The 21,468-nt window shown below is 42.5% G+C and overlaps 1 protein-coding gene across 1 annotated transcript; it reads right to left on the reverse strand.

Annotated features, from left to right (window-relative positions):
• Nucleotides 1-17: 17 nt before the first annotated feature.
• BPIFC (BPI fold containing family C) lies at nt 18-14,998 on the reverse strand. The gene is made up of 15 exons (XM_042792878.1): nt 14,878-14,998; nt 14,366-14,477; nt 14,111-14,239; nt 12,502-12,657; nt 11,652-11,715; nt 10,797-10,857; nt 9,784-9,875; nt 7,723-7,896; nt 6,976-7,029; nt 5,493-5,663; nt 4,883-4,950; nt 3,538-3,580; nt 2,625-2,688; nt 1,787-1,863; nt 18-188 (listed from the first exon to the last, which is right to left on the reverse strand). The coding sequence occupies exons 1-15, from the start codon at nt 14,981-14,983 to the stop codon at nt 147-149; spliced, it is 1,413 nt and encodes a 470-aa protein (XP_042648812.1). The 5' UTR covers nt 14,984-14,998; the 3' UTR covers nt 18-146.
• Between the last annotated feature and the right edge of the window lie 6,470 nt (nt 14,999-21,468).

Below are 21,468 nucleotides of genomic sequence, written 5' to 3' on the forward strand. Positions count from 1 at the left end.
CCACATCACCCCTCGTCCCCAACCATGATGACATCGCCCTTGTCAGAGCTCAGGTTACACATTTCTGCAGAACTGGACAGTGTTTAGCCTTCAGAGTCATGTTATTGGTTTGAAGGTCATGCTTTACAAATGGTCTCTCTTCTCCTTTAGTGTTTGTAGTGGACATCAGTAGAAATCAACATGTACCCCTGTGAGGAGAAGAACAGTCACTGAAGTACTATGACTTACAAAATGAAGGTGTTATTTTGTTTGGTTGATTTTGTTGTTTTTTTTTTTTTTTTATTTTATTTCATCTTGATCTTGGTGTTAAAAGTCAGAAAATCTACTGAAAACAGCTAAGCCTTGTAAGTAACAAGTTTTATTAAACTCTGTCCTTTGTACTTTGCAAAAGAGCCCCATCTTTTCCCAGGTACTATCCCTTTGCACCATGTGCACCATGCTAGCAACAGAAAGGACACCTAAAGATCATACAGCCCACACAGGAAAGTTCATCTGAGCCTTGAAGCAACTAGGCAATCATCATGAGGCGGGATTATTTTTTACCTAACTTGAACCACTTAAGAATTAGCCTTCTAATCTAAATTTATCCTTAAGGCTTCCCCCACTGTGAGTGCATAGAGAGCAAGGAACCTGCAGAGAACAGCCCATCACAGTCTAATATGGTTATCTATGAAAAGTGGGAAGAATTGTCTTTCCTCCTATTGACCGCAGCCAATAGGCTGGGACTGAAAGTAGAGACTATAAAACTCTCCTTTAAATAGGAATCCCATTCATGTTGGTAAGGTGTAGAAGTTCTCCTGTGTTCTCATTCCTATTTACTGATGAGGAGACTGATTAGAGAAAGTGAGGCGGGGAATGGGGCCCACAGAACCACTAAAGTCCTTCATTCATGATTAGCCTATAAGGTGGTTGGCAACTAGTGCCACTGAAAGCAGTCTCCAAGCAATTATATTTTGTAGGGACTGCATAGCTGGCTGCTGACAGGTATGTGGAATGCGAAGAAAGATTAAAAAAACCCCTTTGTGTTTCTTTCCTGGGTTGTGCTTTGCGCTTAGCCACAAACAGGGGTTTGAGACTGTCCCTGCAAAGCTGAAAATCACTGAGAAGTTGGTAAACGAGTAGAGCAATGTAACTGGCTTACCCATTTTCTGGGAGTTAATTTGTCAGCAGTGCCCTTGTACTGACTGATTATCTGGCAAAATTCTGTATGTTCAAACTAAGGGCTAGAGCATGCTGTGAGAGGCACCGAACATGGGCGTGATTTGGAGAAGAATAACCGGAAGGCAAAGAATATTTTCTGACAGCTCACTAACCACATTTGACTAATAACCTCAGCCATTATTACCAGTTATCAACAAAATCCAGTCATCCTAGGTGCACAAAATTGAATTGACCTCCCTCTCACATTTCAACCGTTCCTGTTAAATTCAGCAGGACTGCATGGATAGCAATAACTCTAGTTTGATTTGATTGGCCAAACTTGAATTAACTGTTAAAGGTGAACCTGTTTTCACACTCAATTGCAACTTGAAAAGCTGAGCAAGCTGTGCATTTGATTACTCTGTGGTTATGTATCTCATGCGCTTATAGCTTTTCTTCTCAAAGAAATATAAATTTGTTTCTAAAAGGATTTTTCCATTATTACAGATCTCATTTTAAACACAGAGCTTTTTTCCTGCTTAACTAGCTCCAATTCAGTAAGTTTCTTGTACAGACAGAAGGTGAATAAATGCCAAAAAAAAAAAAAAAAGGGAATAACCTTTTCATGAGAGTGTCAACATCTCACCTGTACAATTGTAATGTGAGGTCTCATCAAGGTAACATTGGCCAGATTGGGAAGAGGGATTCCTTTTGACAGTTTAGCTTAAAAAAAAGACAAACACAATGGTTTAGATATGTGCTGGAAAGATAATAAATACCTGCCCTTCAACAATCCTGTTTATCCAGAGATTTTTAGGTCATTTACAACAATTAACTTCTTAGTCTTCAGAGGCAACCCTGAGAGGTAGATACAATGCTTATTTACCAATGGGGAAAAAGAATTACAGATGCTTTTCTCCTAGCAGAGTGTTGCAGCCAAACCAAGGCATTTCATGTTCAACACATTACATACTCAGTGATTTCTCCCTAGTGACCTGGGGGATTGTTAATACAGCTCTGACATCATTAGAACCGGTTCCATTTGTCTCCATTAATTAAGGAAGGTGAAGTTCATCCTGGTCCAGAGGGCTGGCACAAAGCCTTGTCTCCCTCCAGGGCCTTAAATAAGATTTATGAGAGGCAAAAGCCCTGTGCTGTGTAATAAAAAGGAATACATTTCACACACAGTGGCCTCAGGCAGGTGTGCAGACTAGAGAGACATGCTTCTCACTGATGCATCAGGGCCACCTTGAGTGAGGAGAAGGCAGATCAGTTGTGAGTTTCCAAGCCCTTTTTGCTATTTTTGCAGAACAGTGCCGGTGAGAGGGCGTACTGCAAATCAATCTGCCCCTTCCACTGCTTACTGGCTGATGGTAATTTTTCACTCAAGTTAATAGGAACTGGAAACTTAAGCAGCAGAAGTTCCTAGAATCAGCCACTCTGCTGGATGCTTTTAGTTTTTAGCTCAGAAATAACAGCCTTACCATTAGCTGATGGAATGACTTCAGTCTGTAAAATGTAAGACAGGACGTTCTCCAGAAGTGATATCTGTCACAGACAAGAAAACTGAGTTAGCCATCACTTCCTGATAGCGGTAGAACTGTCATGCCCTAAGCCTGGATGGAGTTAGTAGGCTCATGTTCAACTTTCAGGTCTCATTTGACCCAAAAGAGACATAGGCTGAAGTGACCTTTGGATCTTAAATCTTTGGAATGATGCAAAGGAAGTGAGATGCAAAATGTAAATGGTTCTGATCATGCTTGAACATTTTAATTTAAAACAGTCTATTTCTTTTATTTGTGAGATAATTTATCACCAATACCAAAGCAGGTCCAGAACAGTTTTAATTCTTTCTCCTCAGCTACTCAGAACTGATTGATTGCATTCAGAATTAAATGACTCTCTACGGAGGCAGGGCTTTCCCCTGTAAGCCTACAACTGCACTATTTCAGGCACCAGAGACCAGTATTTTGGCGCCCATTCCCTGCTGTAATTCCGCGCATCTGTGATGAGCACCAGTGCACAACATAGAGTGCCTCTGCCGCAGTCATGCATGCGATCGCTTAGACAGCATGCTGCTCTGTCTGCTGCTAAAGTTCAGATTACTGCTCTGAGTTTCACTGTTCTGATTCAAGAGGTCTCTCTGCTTACTCATGAAATATGATGCACCTGTCAGGGAAGCTACAGAATATCTCATTTTCAGCATGCTAACTTTCCCCAAAGAATATACTTCTAAGTCCACAGCAGAGAGGTGGCTGCCAAAAGGCAGAAAAAGCCACCCAGGCATGAAGCCAAATGATTTAGAAACACAAATAAAATTTAGCTGCTTACTCTTTAGCCTTGATATCACCGATATTCCTGGTTTGCATTTTCTATGTACTTGAACTGTCCACTTACCTCGAAAAAGCCAACATTGGAGTGGGCTAAGGAGAACTGCAGCCTGAAGGGAAAGAAGTGAAACAAGATGAGTCACTAGAAAGGATAAACACACCTTATTCTAGTCATGTGCGGGCACTGCTGTAGAGCTTCAGGCCTTAAGAAACATCTGTAAAGAGACTTTGGAACTGATATATTTTACACAATGCATACTGCCTCATAGAGAAAGAGGCGGTTTTCTTAGGGCTTTGCTGTGCATACATGCAAAAGAGTATTCTAGAAGGGCTGTAGCCAGCAATGTGAGTGCACTTCTCCCCCTGCGCTGTATTTTGAAAATCCTACTGACAACTGACTCTACCAGAGCTAGCATCAATGATTTGCAGGCTCTCAGATATTTTGCAAGGGTTTTGGTACACCTACATAGTGCTTTGATGTGAGCCTTACCAGGGTGGGAAGAAAAATTCTGTTCGTTGTGTGATACGGCTGCCGATGGCTGTGTTGCTCATATCTCTGTTTCCAAATTCAAATACTTATTCCGTACATATTCAAGTACCCAAGCATGTATTCAAAACATGACTTCTGAGTTTCTACAGAACCAGCATTCCAGCACACTCTAGATTTTTGTCTCTGAATGCTGCTGCACAAAATGCTGACAGCAGTATCCTCCTTAAATTCCTAACACCTCTGTGCCCTGACGAACTCTGCATATTCTGAACCCTATGACTGTCTTCCCAAGGGACTTTTGTGAAATCAGGGTCCCAGTTCTCAAGTGTGAGGTCCTGGTATACAGAGCTTCTCTCTATAAAATGTGACATGTTAGATGTCTAAATGCCCAGGCCTCTGGTCTCCAGCTTTCTGACCCTTGAGAGTTGCAGTGCCTCAGCTGGAGAATCACTGCTATAAGAATATTAGCGTAGGGGAACTTCAGAGGTCCAGATTCTTTACCGTGTCCTGGACCCCTCTGCACTTTCCTAGTGTCACAGGAGGGCTAGAAACAGGTTGTGTGTTGTTATCTGGAAGGGGATGAGGAAAGCTCTCAGATGAATCATGGTCACCATAACTGCCCCGCACACTTACTTCATTTAGCTCAGAGGGGAGCAGAGAAGTCCAATTAGACGACTGCCCTGCAGCAATCCACAGCTGGTGGGCACTCCCCCGGGGTCTGTTGTCACAGAGAACCTTCCTGACTCCTCTAAGCTATACAAGTACAGCCACACAGAGAATTAGAGAATCTAATGCACATGGACTCACCAGGGAAACACATTCATTAAATTATGTTTATCTGATCATGTGCCTGAACTGCTAATGTTTGGATTGCCAACACTTCCAAATGGCTGGAAATCCTTTCCGTCCCAGGTTGAATTACCTGTTCAAACATAGTGAGCCCATCAGTTTCTGGTCAAATACATTCAGAGCAATGCTGGTGTTGGCTGTCTGCAGAAGAAAGAAACCATGGGTTATCAGGCACAAGAAAATAGCATCCTTGATGTGAATTAGGCACAGATACAGAAATACCTTCTTCCCAGTTATGTATGGAAGCTGTTTCATGTAGATACAGCTTTCTACCTAGCCCATGGCTGGTGCAAGGCCGCACACAGTAAATTCCTGCTTATCTGAATGACACTGACAAGAGCTGAAATGTGGGTAATGAGATTTCACTGATCAAGGACATCTTCAGTTAAATGAACAAGTTGCCAAGAGGCACGACTCATGCCTGCAGAACTGTCATTCCAGAGAACAAAACTCTGGTTAATCAGAGCTGCTATATGGGGTTTTGTCCATCTATAGGAGAATGCTCTTTGCCATAGTTATGACCTGTAGGTTAAGGGAGGGCCCACAGGCACCACCTGCAACTAAGGGAAATTGCATGGGTAACTACTAGAAATCTGGCACTTTGTTTGTACAGAGTTTTAACAGAAGGAATGAACAAACATTTTTAACCCTAAGTTAAACGTCACTTTGTTCGTTGTACTTACTATGTTCATTGTGAACAATGACTGGGTGGTTGAGTCTGGAAGAACAGCCAACACCTCCATGGAGCCCTGAATCTCTGCTGTGAAGGAATCCTGCTCTAAGCTGATGATAGGTATTTCAGTAGCCATTACCTTCAACATCACTGGATGGGGTGTGACTGAATATTTGGCTACCTGTAAGGTTCCAAGACAAAAATAAAAAGACAGAAAAATGTTTTTCTTGCAGAACAGATCAGAATACTGCATTTTCTCATTCTTGAAGCAACCATTTTGAAGTAATTCCTTAAGATGAGGTTAAGGATAGCTGCTAACATAAGATTCTTTCAGGCAAGCAGGAAGTAGAATTTTTCTGTGGTGATAAATTAACAGTCTTGGCAACATCAGGAATGTGGTGGAAAGTTCCTTCCACTCTAGGAATACGATTTATTCCGTATCACTTTGAGAGAAATTAAATAGTCGTTTGTGAACATAGGAAATGAATAGAGTGTGAATGTGACATTTAAGTCACACAATAAAAGAGCTCAGGAGTAATTCACTTTGAGATTCATCCATCTCATGGGACAGGTTCCTGCTCTGGACTGTCCTTGGAGGACCCTCATCCTGTCCGTTGCCTGAAGAGCGAGCAGGCTCACCAAGGTCATTACTTAGAGCAGAGGGGCTGCAATATTAGCATAATGCTCATGGCATTTTGCAGAGAAGATCATATGATTACTGCCCTTGGAGCATTCTTAGATTTCTGAGGGAGGAACTTAATATAATCTGGGAAGCAAACAAGGATGTGAAGTTCTTTGAACCATGAGTTCGATTTCATCCAACCTTGGCATTCATGGCCTAGGGTCTCTTACGCTCATTTTTGGTTTCTCGTTCTGTCTGAGAAGGCTGGTGGAAGCCATGCATGCTCATATTCTCTGTCCTGTTATATTCGCCTCCACCACTAAAATAAATGGAAATTCTATGCGTCTGCCTTGTCTGTTCCATAGATGTAATGTTTCCTGTCCATCTGTTAGCTCAGTTTCCTGCATGTGGCCACTATAGTACCTTCCCGGGTCTTTACTGGATTCCTTCCTGCTAGTCAGTCACAGGCTAGCAGTGAAGGAAAGACAATTATACAGGTTTGGGCAAAAGGAAGATGCTGAGCTGAGGCCCCCTCAGAAGCCTCTCAAAGCAGGACTCATGACTGGAAGCTTTTTCCTGCCTAGAGCTGCTTTTAGGTGGGAGCAGCTGTTGCTTGGGCACAGTGCCCGGAGTAAAGATTGATGTGCAAGATTATGGGCCAAGTTTGGTAACAGTGAAAGTCATTCGACTCATTGTGGGGGTGGGAGGTGCCAGGGCCCATCTGCTCTGCTGCTACGAGGCATAACTGTGCCCGCTTCTCCAGTGCAGGAGCCCTGTTGGCCCTGCGAGCCTTTGGGATACACCAGTAGTGAGGATTCTGACACCCACACTGGGTGGTTTCCTAAGAGTTTGTGGAAGTAATGATACTCACCTCAGGGATGATACTGCCAAACATCTCTGTGCTTATATTAAAATAGCTGCAAGTCTGGAGAAAAAAGAAGAAAAAAAAAAAAAAGATAAAAGAGTTTACCTGATTTGGACCTCATGGTTGGCTTTTGTTTAAATGCATTATTACTGTAATTTCAATTAATTTTTGATTCTGCACCTTTTGTTCTCAGAAATATTCTGAAGGGACTAAGTATACTTAAAGCTGGCTTCTAATAATATATGCCAAAATACTTCCTGGGGAAGCAAATGCTTCATATCGTTATAGTTTGGGCTGAAATTTATAGGTTTTGGGACATACCGAACCTCCTGGTGACAGGCTAGCCAAGTCTACCAGCGCCCAAGCCACAACTACTGCACTTAGACATATGCTTTGCTTCCGTGGCCCCTGTAGTACTTTCAGTCTGTGAAGATCCCTCAGAAAACAGCCACCGGGGCTGCTAAGTTCCCCAGAGTAGATCCTTTGTCCATGTCAGAAAAGTCTGTGTCTCAGGTCTACTAAAACCTTTTTTGTAGCAGAGTTGCCAGTATTTGGTACCCCAGGCTGTGGCCTGAAGCACCTATGTATAGCATAAATAAAAGAGCGTAACAGTACCCTAGGACTTATGACCCACTGTCTCAAGACTTTGCAGGCCAATTAGCAGCTTTATATGGCCACATACAATTCGCAGGTCAAAGCCCCATCGTGAATGACCTGAACCATTCTGACCCTATTCCTCTGTGTCCTACTCACCTCCTCTGCAATGGTGATGTTGAAGGCCCCTGCAGTGTAGTAAGCCAGTGAGGAAGTCTGAAAGAAATACTCAGAGAAGGCGAGGTAGAGCATGGAGTTGCTTTGGTCTGGGATAGTGAAGGGAGCTGCCACGTAGGGAAGGCCAGTATGCTTTCCAGCTGGATACACTGTCCCCTGAAAGGTTTTGTCAGAGATAAAAAAAACAGAGTCAAAATACGACTTTAAAGTGACTGCAGACAATTAAGGCTACTTTCCCTTCCCTTGCTCAGGTGTATACATTTGGTGTATAAATAAATAGGCTTTGTGGATGTGTAGACTGAAGAGTTGGTGCTTTCAAGCAGGTGGTGAAGACAAGTTCCAGAGATTGGACACCTTCACAGCTGACACTTGAGATCTGTCTTTTGAGGTGCTGATCACCTAGTGAAGTCAGTCTACCACCCCAGAAAACAACGCTTCTAAATTAAGTTATGCTCTTCATGCAAAATGTAGACCCTTAATTTAGAAGTCTCCTTACTGAAAAGCCTTACTTTCTTCTTTCCCCATCTCCAGGAATTTGAATCTGAGAACTTCTGCCTAGAGCTATCCAATGGTCTCATAAAATTGATCTCTCAACCCAGAGGTCTTTCTAGGTCAAGATCAGCACCTTATTCTACCCAGAAGCAAGCTGATAACTTGTGCAGACAAAAGAATGTCTATGAGAGAAAGGAAAGTTGTGTCAAACAATCCTAAAAATACCTATGTTGGCTTTTGCACTACCCATGATATTAGCCAAGACTTGCAGATCTAATACTCCCAAATGCCTCCAGATTAAACAAAAAGGTAAAACTGATTTAAAGTGCTGAAGGTACTCAGAGGCTAAGATTTTTTATATCCCTCTTATTAGTTCCCCCTTTTCTGTTTCATCTGAAATGTATCCTGTGTGTCTTTATTTTCTCAGATCCCCTCCATCTATCTCTAACTTTTGTGTTGCATTTTAAGGACTATCAAAATGCTTACAAAGTGCTGAGTGACTTTGCCCGTGACCTCCCCATTCAATCCTCATTTGATGGATTTAACAGTCACTTGGTTTGTATTTTTCCCCCATGTTGCATCTTATGTGGCAAAGTAGCTCTTGTAAACAGCTATGACATTACCTCTTTAGTCTATCTGTAATCCCTGCTTAAAATCTAGTTGCTACAATACCCAGAAGAGCTTGACAGCAGCTGCAGAGCTGGTGTGATAAGACCAATGTCTGCCATACTGACAGATACTAACTTTTTGTTCCTTTTTGTTTCCACCTCTCTTATTTCCCTGTTGTTTCTTGTTAATAGTTAATTTATAAGATCTTTTGACAAGACTGTCTTTTCATTCTCCCTTTGTAGAGCACCTAGCACAAGGCATCTTAAACTTAATTAAGGATATTAGATACTATGATGATGATAACTACCCTCAACCAAATAACCTTACACAGAACGACAATGAAGTCGTTCTAGAATTAGGAACTAGTCTGATTTTAGTTTCAATACATAAGGATATTTTTTCCTTTATTTGAAAGAAACTTTCAGGCCTTCAAATTCAGCAGCACTCCTTGGGCTCCCACGCTTTTCTTCCTATTCAGAGTGCCAGAGGCTTAATTTTTGTTCCTACAGTCTTGCTCTTTCTTTTCCTCTCTCATATGACAGCAGATGCATCTAGTTAGTGCAATGTGTGGAAATCTTCCCCTGACTGACTGAACAATGAATATTAACCAACAGTGAGAGAAGGATGAAGTTGAATATTATTCTTGTCTCCTTTCCACTTCTCTTTTTTTTTCTAACTTGCTGAGTCAACTTTTACCGCTCTCTATTTGCTATAGCCAACTCAATGGCAATTAAAAAACAGGATGTGGCTTTTAAATAATTCATGTTACAACAGGATTGTTAAAAATCATTACAATAACAAATGCAATAGTGCTTTGAAATGTCTGTCTTCTCAGATACTGAGTCTCAATGTTCAGAACAGCAATCATGTTCATCTTAGAAAGTAGATCATACAATAATAAAACCCACCGCAATCTTGGCAAATAGCACTACAGGCAATTACCTTTAAGTCCAGGTCAATAAATGGTCGGAATACTGCTGGCAAGCCATTTAAGGAGTAGTCTACTTCGGCCAAATCATCAATCGGCATTAGGACTGTAAGTGTGGTAGATAAGGCAAAATACCCAATATTACAAAAAGCACTGAGAGGTATGTATACTTAAAACTGAGTCAGTTCCTGAAGGAGAATGACCCAAGTTGTTCTAAAGACTAGGGGAAAACACAACCAGGGACCTCTTAGCATCATTCTGACCTAAGGCCCGATGTTTCTACTGGCACCTTCTTTAAAGCACCTTCTTTAGTTTGTCTAATGTTTTCTCATTGTGGAAAAGTAAATTTGGTCTAACAAAAAAAAAGGAAATGGTCATACCAGTGCTTCGGGGCTTAGGGAGGTGTTGGGATTTCTTGTCAAGCAGTTCTGAAAGCATCCAGAGTGCCTCTAACTTGCAAATACTTTCCCAGAAAGGTGGGTGCCTGATCTGCTTAGGTGCTTGTGTTTTGCATATGGTATCTGCCCAACACCTCGGGTGTCTTAAATACCTGCAAATCTAACCCAAAATGGCTAAAGTGAGAAGTGTTTTACAAAGGAGCTTTTTCATTTTGTTTTTGGCAAGTCTGATAAATAGGCAAGTAAAACTTAAATTTCCAGGCAGGCTAGGAGAGCAGGCTTCAGCTTGTGAAGTGCTGTGTGTGCAGGAGGACCCAGAGCATGGGAGGGAAGGGAAAACTGCCTTAGCATCAGTGCTGCCTGGCCTCTAAGTGGCATTTCTGAAGTGCACACTGGCACATTTGCAAGTTGTGAATCGCTCCCAAGTCCTTGGCTTCTCAGAAATATAATTTTCCGTCCAGGTACCACTCCCTTTATTTAACTGTGGTCCTGTAGCAAGGAAGCAGATAGATCAGAGAGTCTGATACTGCTCGTGGAGGCGTCACTGACCACCTGCTATTAAGGAAGTTGCAGAATTTCACTGAAAAAGAGAGAGAAGGCGGAAGGAAAAGGTATGACTAGTGACTCACCATTCAATAATTGGAGGTCTTCATCTATCAGCTGGATCCCTGATCTGATATTGGGACATGACTGTATAAAAGCACACTCAAGTTATGACCTGATTAGCACGGACCTGTAAGCACCTCTCACCTGTGTGCTAGCACATCTTTCTGCTTACGTGGCACACATTGCAGCATTTGTTCATCAAAATGCCTAAAGTAACTTTTCTTCAGCCAACTGGTTCCTCAGGTTTTCTACTTGGTGCAATAGAAGCGTGTCCTATGTCAGAGCTGCCTTTAGGCAGCAAAGTGAGAAGTTGTCAAAGGCAGCCTGATGGGGGTGACAAAACCACAGCCTTAATAGCGCAAGGAGGAGACAGGTCTCCCGTGGGCCTGACAGGAGAGATCCCTGTCCTGGGGCAGAATCACAGCCGTCTCAAGCTCTGTCTCCTCTCAGAGGCCCTAGGCAGGTTGCCATCAGAACTACGAACCTCTTTGATATGATGAAGTTTAAATATGTCACACTATCAGGTGATGTACCACAACATCTCTATGCATCACCCAATATATGCTCTGGCTGCTGAGTATAAAAATGACCCAGAACTCAGAATGCCTGTAGGTACACAAGCAGAGACTTATTCTGCACTGGAATGGGGAAGTTACATTTTCCAGCTTGGTTGAATTTAGCTGTGGACTAGTCAATATATTGGCCGTGAACTTGGCACTTTATCCGGAAACATTTCTGGCTGACGAAGGTTGACTATGCTGATCAGACCAGAAGAGGACTATATTATTTTTCTACTTCTCCCTTTGCCAAGTCCACAGTACCAACTTGTGAAAGTCATATTCCTTAAACCTCTCCCCTACACAATTTGAAAGGCTTACATTAGTGATCAAGGTCCTGTGAATGGGTTTCTTCAGATACTTGATAAAGAAGTTACGCAGGAAGCTAGAGGAAAGGAAGGAAGCAATTCAAGAGTCAAGTACTACAATCATTAGCAGGAAATCAGATATGTCTGCAGAACATTAATTTAATGGCCTCTGAGTGTGATATTCTAGTACAGAAGGGAGCTTTCTGACATGTGAGCCACCATCTAAAAGGAGGCAATTTCACCACTAGGCATCTCAGCAATTAGCCTGGGTAGATTAATCTTTATAAGGAATTCTTCATATTACCATGTTATGTGTGTACAAACGGAGAATAAATATGTAGTCTCTGCCCATGGAACTTCCAATACAAGTAAAAACAAGTAAGCAAACAAAACAAACCTAAAACCAAGTCACAGGAGTTGTATTCAGACAGTGAGAGAAGTACAAGAAAACAAGGAAATAATGTTGCACCAGGTTGTAGCCAGAGACACAACAGATAGCAGTCTGGTTCTGTTCAGCTTTGATAGCACTGTGACTAGAAGTACTTAAAGCACAGTACAAGCATGTAACTTCTACCTAGAGTTGAAGAATAGAGCAGTATTTGGAAAGAAATGAGTGCTAAAGAAGCACAAGGGATTGTTCAATCAGATCAGAACTGCTGTATTTATCCTCTACTCAAGGGAGAGCATGCACAAATACAAGGACAATGATCAAATATGGCCATTATAACACTGGATTAGGGCTCTGATTCTCACTTGTGGTGCCTGTAGATACCAAAATAGGTGCCCTGTTTTCTGAAGTTGTCTTTGTAGCATTCGTTGACAGTTATTTTCTCCCAGAGTATGTACAGATCTTTTCCACTTACCCACTTTTTCCATTCAACTTAATGTCTATGTCACCAGAAGTGGTCCGGCAGCTGGTAAGTGAGATTGATGTATGACCTGCATTATCCAGGGGTGTTGAAAAGATTGCAGTAACAAACACTTTTGAAATATACACTGTGCTTCTTCCGCCGTCTTTGCTGCATAAAGTAAAAATAAAGGAATAGCAGAAAAAAACTATTTTTCATGAATGTTCAAGGCTCAATTCATTCATAAATGGACTCTTTTCTGATCCCTGAAGATGAAGCTGTTTATCTGAATACTTTTTATTGCATTGCTTATAATGAAAATAGATTCTGCAAAGAATCAAGTATTCTACACAGATTTCCATCTAGGAGTTTTGCAAAATTATAGATTTGGGAAAGCAGATAATTCACTATTGCAAAGTGGTTTGTTCCAGGTACCAGACCTGCACCCACAGCAGAGGGAACTGGGCTACACCTGATATTAGATCCCACCTGTACTGGGATCTAATCTACTGGTGTCTGAGGAGGGTCCATACAAACCCATGTCAGGACTTGGCGTGCCCCAACGGACAGAGTGCCCTGTTCCCCACCCCTCCCAGGGGCTTGGCAGCCTGTGCTCAAGACCAGCTCCAGTATGGTGAAGCTGTGTTATTTTGGATCAAGTTGTTCATAACTTGGTTGTCAGCACAAGCTGTGAAAAGCCTCACTGGGGTCTCTACCCTTAGCTTATGAGCTGCATCGGGGCTCAGGTCTTTGCTGGAGCCATGTTGTAGGTACACCTGTGTGTGACCTTTTACTCTGTTGATCCTGATGGTGCTCTGCTGGCTTGACTCCCTGGCTTTGCCTCAGACCTGCCCCTTCGCTATGGACGGACTTGCCTGGCAGTCTGGACTGGTGGCTGCTCCTTGTCGCTGCCGCTGACCTGCCCTGCTTGCCTGTCCTGGGTACTTGCTGGTGAGGGCACTGCCCCCCATGTCGTGCCATCACCCTCGGCTCCTGCGTCCCCTCCCCTTGCAAGCAGCCAGCCCTGCTGTCCCTGACAGCAGAAGCCCAGAAGCGCACATCAGAGACTGCTGTAATTCAATCAGTTTAGCAATATAGGTAATGTGAGTTGTGGGGAAGAGGAGGAGGGATTTCTTTCCTCTGAAGCAGCCTGGGACTATGAAGGTTTGGAGCCTGCTCTAAGGATATTTCCATTTGCTTGTCCATTTTCCATCAGCTTTTGAACTGTATCTCTTGGAGGCATAGCACAAGGTTTCTAAAAGTGCAGCTGCACTGGGTGGGTTTATTATACTGGACTGTGATACACCATACTACATTTTTTCTAAGGTGTCATTAGCTGGCAGGCTGGACAAGGACAGCATTCAGCTAGAGCACCAGTCTTTTATTATTCACAGATGGGCTTCTCAGCCATGGGCTCTTTATCAGTGCTCATGGCTGAGGCGGCAGGGGCTGTCACCCACCAGCAGACCTGCTGAGAAAGACCAGTCTGTACTCTTGGGTTACAGCTACTAGCTGTTGAAGAGCACCTTTGCCATGAAGAGGTCACAAGAAAAACTAAAGTTTGCGTTTTTATCCTTATATTCTCCATCAAGAAAAATCCCAGGACACATAAGGCTGTACGTACAACATCCAGGTCCGTATGTTCCAGTTCACATCGATGGTTAGAGAAGCATTTCCAATCACCAGTTTTATCCCAGTCCCAGGTATGAGGGAGATGGAAGCACTGGGGAATTCAACAGCAGTGACATGTATTCTAGAGCATGAAGGAGATAAGGGGGAGAAAAGAAAACGAAAAGTTTGCATTTCACAAGTCCGAGTGAACACAAAACAAGATTCAAATTTCAGTCAAACACAAATTGCCCCTGGAGATAATACCTACCTTGAGATATTGTATTTCACATTACCAAGACCAAATTTCTCATAGCCACTCAAATTAGGGAGATGCTGCTTCTCCATATTCTGCTTCAGGATTTCCAGCCCAACCTCCTTGGCTACAGGAAAACAGTGTTCAAAACAGATCAATTCAGTTGCCTTTGATACTGCCTGGGAGTTTAGAGTTATGTGCTTCTGGTTTAGGAGATAGGATGGACACAGAGTCAGAAGGAAGAGGGTGTCTCATCTGAGACCCGGCAGTGCTATTTCAGATCTCACTCCTAGTCATGGCGAGAGTTGAACTTACTGATTCAATATAGGAAATCAAGTGGACCTCGATACGATATACAATGTTGTCAAGAAGCTTACTGTCTCTTCTATATTGTGCTCTTAAACTTTCCCTTTCTTTAATAGCTTGTGATGGGGTAATTTCCTTCCACTGCTGTTGCTTCCCAAGATGTCTGTCATACCAGGATTCAATGCAATACCACCACCAGATCCTGAAAACATCACACATACCATATTCCAACCCCTTCTGGGTGATCCTCACTTTGAGTCCAGGGTTGGCGTTGAGTTGCCAGCTGAGCAAACTTAAGAGGAGGAGAGAATAGCAAATCTTCACCATCTTCCTTGTTATTTACAGGACCTGTTAATAAATATTTACAATGATAGTAGAAGTTCATGCTATGTCGCATGGTGGTTGTACTCCCTTTTTCCTCCCTGGAGTGAGCTGTTCTGAAACCAGCTTTCCCTCCAGAATGGATAAAGTGGAAAGCCCAGCAACCGTGGAAGAGAGGACTTGTTCTGCTGAGAAATAGAGCTCCTTAGGGTAGAGGAGAAAAGTGAGCCTATTTACTGTCATAGGGAGTGGAGAAAGCACGTGGGATACATCCTCGTGCACGAGCCCCTTTGGAAGGGAAGTGGCACTGAATTTTTAGGCTGTGATTTTTTTTTTTTTTTTTTTTTTTTTTTTTCCCTCTAGTTAGTGAAATAAGTAGCTTAGTTTCCCCAAAATGTATCGAGCTCTTAGTGCCTCCTAGTGATTCAAGTTGTCACTGGGTTGTAGCACTTCGGGAAACTTGATCAGCTAATTTATTTATAGACATAGATACTCCCACTTTAGAAACCACTTATCTTAGCCACAACACTGAGAAGCCCTTTATGTTCCCTTCCAGCAGTGAACAAAAGAAAATAATTTTGTGCCAGCAGACAATGTTTTCTTATCCCCTAGTCTGCATGTTAATAAATACATTAAATTTTATCCAAAAACTCCTTGCAAACTTCATGGTCAAATGGATGTTTATTTTGGCTTTTTTCATTCCCATTAAACCACTTTTTTGCCCATGGAGAATCATAGCCTGGTTCTCCATTCACAGATAGGGACTTCAGTGTTCAAACTATTTTATAAGAACAAATTAACGCAACATAAATGCATTTACTAATAATTTACGTATTATTGCTAGTCTCTTTTTTCTCTTAACTTGTTTGGACTCATCAGCAACGAACTCTGCTTTTTTATCATCTACTCTCAGAAAATTTTAAGGGGGTACTCATAGCCTGGAACAGTGACTTAATGTCCAGGACAGAAAAAAAATAAAATCATTTATCATTCACAGAAGGTTGCCTTTCCCCAATATACTTGGGTGGGACTGTTTTTATTTCATTTGAGCCATCCAAAAGTTAGGTCTCTCATCTAAGACAGTCACCTTTATCGCGCAGAGGGATACATCCCACCTATCTTAAAACAAATTGCCCTGTAGGGAGTGCTCATCTTCCTTCTGTAACTACAGGATTCAATATCTACCTCTGAGGTGGGTCGAGGCAGGGAAGCTGAACCTGTACCAGTTATATATATATTATGTGCCAGTGGTGATCAATCACTGTGTGTTTGTGGGGTGATCCTTCGACTAATGGGTCAGCCCCCACACACACTGCCTGGTCATTCTTCATATAGAAAACTTGCTCTTAATGACACAGATGCCTTCTGAAAAACACCCATCTTCTGGACCATGCCGACAAGCAACTTGTCAATAGCCAGAGACAATTTGCTTTCTGACAGTAAGTTCGGCTAATGGCAGCTTTTCTATAATACTGTAAGCAAGACCTGTCACTCCCTTTGATGGCATGAAAAAAAAACCCACCAGCATCCCCCCCCCCCCAAAGGAAAACAAACACCAAAACCAACCAAACAAGCAGAAACTCACAATAAAGAAAAGGTATGGGTGGCACCACCGACCAGCTATGCAGTGGATGATCACCCGGCTCTCCCTGCCTTCTCATGCATGTCTGTTTTGCCAATTGACGGGGTTAACACAAAGGACACAGGCACCAAGCTAAAGAAATAGGCTTATCTTACTTTAGTAGAAATAGAAATTTTACTATAGTAGAAATAGCAGAAAGAATAAGCAAGGTAATGCACCTAGACATTACTATTTAAAGCTAGCTATAGTGATTAAGAAAGATCCATCACGAGTTGCCCTCCTACTTTACCGTCCCCCCGCCCCGTGCACCAGCCGGGGAGCCCCGTCCCAGCGAAGGGTCGCAGAGCCTGTCCCGGCAGCTGGGAAGTCCCACGCAGGGCGCCCGCTCGTAGGGGAGGTCTGCGTCTGTGCTGGGAGAGGGCCCGGCTCTTATACAGTTTAACAAACAAGTCTAACCAAAATGCACAGGAGATAGCTGGTAAATTGACGTGCCTCGCTTGGGCGTGTCCGGATGTGGCCAGCATCCGGGCATGTCTGAGGAGTTTCTTTTTTCTTTCCATTTGGGATTTATACTTACTTCCTATTGTTTACTTATAGTTCCCAGGGATTGTCCCCAGGGTTACATTTTCATGCTGCTAAGATACTGGTTGCTTCAATCTGCTGATAAGATGCTGATTGCTGGTCAGGGAATTCACTCAGAAGTCAACTTGGGTTTGAGGCCTATTGTTTGGGCCGCTTTTTGTTTCAATGTCACACAGCGGTCCTTAGGGGCTCTTCAGGATTCACCATAGCGGCAGTGAAAGAGTGAAGCAAATTTCCATCCCAGGGGCTTCCGTGATGATTTGAATTGAGGTGGAGCTATGCTGTATAAATCAGGGGCTGCATGTAGTGTGAAAGTCAGAAGCTGTTGCTGCCAGCAAGGCCTCCCAGGGAGAGTGGGAGAAGCCATCTTGATGGAAAAATTTAAAACCAAACTGAACAAAATCATAGAAACGGTTTTGGTTTCCCCCCCACCCCGAGCTGGAAGCAGCCCTCTGTGGAGTCATCTGTCATCTGAGGTTGAGAGTATGAATGGCAAACAGGTCACAATATTATGGTTTTCCTTAGTGCCAGCTACTACACTGCATTATGGACACCTGAAAATACATGAAAGTGTCTTTCCTACCATTATGTTTATGTAAAAAATGTCTTTAGTTACCACAGGGCTGTTGGACAGCTGAGATGAAACCATCTAGAAACAGACAATTGCCTCTTTTCTAACACCTGAAAAATTGTTTTGATGTTGCTGCATCTTTCATTAGCTGTTTCATTATCAGAGACAATAATATACCTCAAATCTCTGAAGTATTTTCAGTCATGATCACAACTTAAGCAAACTTCAAAATTATGAGATAACATTGACTTAGTTTTTGTGTAACAGTTTCAAGTAATCCCACAGAACACTTTTGCCTTTTAGTAAGACTAATAGCTTTTTTTTTTATTTTAACTGACAGAAATCAAGCAGTGAAAGAAACACTTCATGTGTAGAACGAAAACAAAGTACTGGAAGGAAAAGTGCCATTGACACAGGCATAGTTTTCATAACTTAAAATCTCAAAATTTCGTCAGATTTAGCTATATCTATCCCCAGCAAAGCCACTCCACAACAAAGAGTAATCACATGTTTGTTACTGTACCTCTCCTCCGAAGGCCAAAGAGAAGATCCTCGCTGTACCAAACCACAGGGCTGAGGATGCTGCAGGGAAAATCCTCTGCAGCCACGACCCTGTCTTTTAAAGGGAAGAGCTGTGAGTTTGAAGAGAGCCAATTGCTGCCATCTTCAGCAGTATCACGCAGGGAGTGGCCTCTCCAGTAATCACGTCCCAAACTATTTTGGGTGTCTTGGGTTATAGCTACCACTCTAATTTCATCTAGGGACTAAACAGAGGGCAATGTAAACTGTTGGGTGGGGGTGCTCCTGCGCTGGGATGCCGAGCTTGGGGTGACATGCTGCCTTTGTGACTTTTCAGATGGACCTGAGAGGAAACCCCAGTGGAGACTCTATTCCAGTAGCTCCACAGGACTGATACTCATAGCCCTGTCTGTATTGTGAAAGAAAGAAATGGATGTGCCATTGCTAGGAAGAACAGATGGAAACCAACTGTTTAGGCCTTTCTGTTTTGAAATTTTTCAGGATACAAACCCCCATAAATTATATATTATTTATAGTATATATACACTACACTGTATATATGGTGCAAATATATAGTATGAAGTCCTTGTCATCAATATTTCCTATTTCTTCTGCTTGCTTATCCAGTTAACCAGTACTTTAGCTAACCAGTACTACTTGGTTTGTCAAAGAGGTAATTCAATCAATTAGCCTGCATGTAAACCAAGGAGATTCCCTCAGGCATGGAGCTTTGATGGACAATCTGAGTCACTTCATTGTGCAATCCATGAATAGAAAAGGGTAGAGACATTTGTCAGTCAGTCAACAAATACTCATACTTTACAGATCTAACATTCACCACAGGGAGTCACATGCATAATAATTTCATTATTTGTATCTCTGGCAATTGAGGATGAATAAAAATCACACCCTCAGTTACATAAACCTCTCCTTCAAATTTTTTGCGCAAGTTCTGTAGTTTCTTCAAGGCAAGGGAAAAGCTCCACAATTTCCACCCATGTAGATATCCAAGATATACAAACAACTGAATTGTCTGAAAACTATCTGAACTTATCCTTATCATATTCTTTTAACATTTTATGGTTCTTCTAATGGAGTACTACCCACTTTAGATAAAACTTTCAGCAAAAGTTTACAAAGACACACTAAGGCTTCCAGAACAGTTTCAGTATTTCTTTCTACAAATATAGCAGTAAAAGCCAAATATCTGCCTGCAGACACATTCAGATAGCACATTCAAATATGCTATAAATACTTTCTACACCCAAACTTTTCACCTTTCAAGGTGTTACAAAGAGCCTCTAAAAGGAATTTTTAAATTTCAATTTATCTGTTGAGCCAGCAAGCAGTGCTTCAATTTATATGCTAAAGGGGGGATATAGATTGTGATCTTTTTTACCCAATATACAAGAAACCCTATAAGCTTATCAGTATGGCAATCAGTGGAGACTTGTTGCTGCATCTCTGCAGATCATTTTGGCTTTGCATGATTCCAGTTGTTGCCTCTGGCTTGGTGCTCTAGAACTCCCCTTTCCTCACCTTCCCAATTTTCTGCCTCCCCAATTCTACCCCTTCTCCATATGCTCTAGTCTGCTGCACACTGAGGGACATGCATCATTTCGAGGGACATGTATCATTTCCATTGTTCTGTCAATTGGGAAACAATACCAGATAAAAAATGAACGGTATACTGATCGGTAGGTAAGTATAGGATGATACAGGGGACCTGTTTGTGTCTACAGCATCCTCTTTAGTCCTAGGAAAAACAATTTATTTGTTTGTGAGCAACAGCCAGAGGACTAGAGCTGAAGGGGCAGAGTCGTGCTAAGCCATGGTTCTGGTTTGAAAAGGCCCATCTAGCCATGGTACTCAGTGAGTCAGTCCTGGAGCGTGTGTCCCATTGGAAGAGAGAAGCGGCGGGCACCAAGGCTTTAGTTCTGCTTTTCCCCACCTCATGAATTCTCCCCCAAATAGGCAGAAGAATGTGCCTGAAGGCATCAGTGAGGCATACCGAACTATTTAAAAATTTCCCTGTCTTCTGTGTTCTTCTGCTTCCATTGTTTTTCTGGCCACTCTTCACCTACCACAGAATACAATGAATTGGAAGCCCTGCTGTGGTTTACTGAATTATTGCTGTTTGGATTCAGGATTTTTTTTTTCAGTAAAAAACTGTAGCAGCCAACTAGATAAATAAACTGATTCCGTTTAAAATCAAACGGAAGCCACAGTTCTGTCCCAAGTTTGAACTTTATGTAGTGTGACATTTCTAGTCTAGTTTTCCTTTCCATACAATTTTAATATCTCCTAATTGAATGTCTCTGGTGACACTGGCATGAGACAAAAGAAATCTTCCAACTCCATTTTTCAAGTATGAGAGGTACAGGATTATTTGGAGATCGATACCCTTGAAGAGCTGCAGCTACAAACAAGGAAGAACTGCTGGGTGATGTAAAGGCCAAGGGCAGCCCTGGCTGCAGCGAGAGTGAGACTGTGGAGTTTCATATCCTGAGAGGTACAAACAAGACAAAGAACAGAAGTACATCCATAGACTTCAGATGAGCTAATTTCAGGGACCTGCTTGGCAGGATCTGTGGGAAATCGTCCTGGAGAGCAGAGGTCTAGAAAAGCTGCTTAATCTTCAAGGGCAGTTGCAACAGAGCATAAGAATGATCAATTACAATGTTCAGACAATTGAGCAATTAGCAGAAGGCCAGCATGAGTGGACATGGATTTCCTGAGTGAACTCAGACATGAAAGGGGAGCACACAGACAATGGGAACCGAGACCAGCTACTTGGAAGGAACACAGAGATATTGCTTGCACATGTAGGAATAAAGGAAAGCCAAAGTTCAGTTGGGGCTGAAATTAGTTTGGGAGGTAAAGAACAACAGGAAAGGTTTCTGTAAGTACATCGATAGCAAAAGGAAGGCTAAGATGAATGTGGGCTTATTGCTCAGTGGACCAGGGGACTAGTGACAAGAGGCATAGAAAAGGCCATTTTTACTAGCAGGACTTGTCCTCTGGCCTCCCAGGTTGCTATGCTCCTAGCAGAGTCTGTGGGAGTGAGGCAGCACCCATGGCAGAGAAAAACAGAGTTCTGAATCACTTCATCCACTTGGACATACTCAAATCCATGGGACCAGACAGGATGCGTCTGGAGGTGCTGAAGGTTCTGCCTGGCTGATCTCATTGTGAAACTGCTGTCTATCACATTCAAAAAGTTATGGCACTTGAGAG

Source organism: Tyto alba, unplaced genomic scaffold, assembly GCF_018691265.1.
Source record: "Tyto alba isolate M040663 unplaced genomic scaffold, T.alba_DEE_v4.0 Super-Scaffold_2, whole genome shotgun sequence".
In the NCBI taxonomy this organism is placed as follows: Eukaryota; Metazoa; Chordata; class Aves; order Strigiformes; family Tytonidae; genus Tyto; species Tyto alba.

Excerpts from the sequence above, each read along its gene's own strand:
- BPIFC (XM_042792878.1), bottom strand. The coding sequence starts at position 14,983 with ATGGTGAAGATTTGCTATTCTCTCCTCCTCTTAAGTTTGCTCAGCTGG. Across the intron at positions 12,658-14,110 it reads AACATACGGACCTGGATGTT|CAAAGACGGCGGAAGAAGCA; the intron begins GTACGTACAGCC and ends TACTTTATGCAG. Across the intron at positions 11,716-12,501 it reads AAGTTGAATGGAAAAAGTGG|CTTCCTGCGTAACTTCTTTA; the intron begins GTAAGTGGAAAA and ends CCTTTCCTCTAG.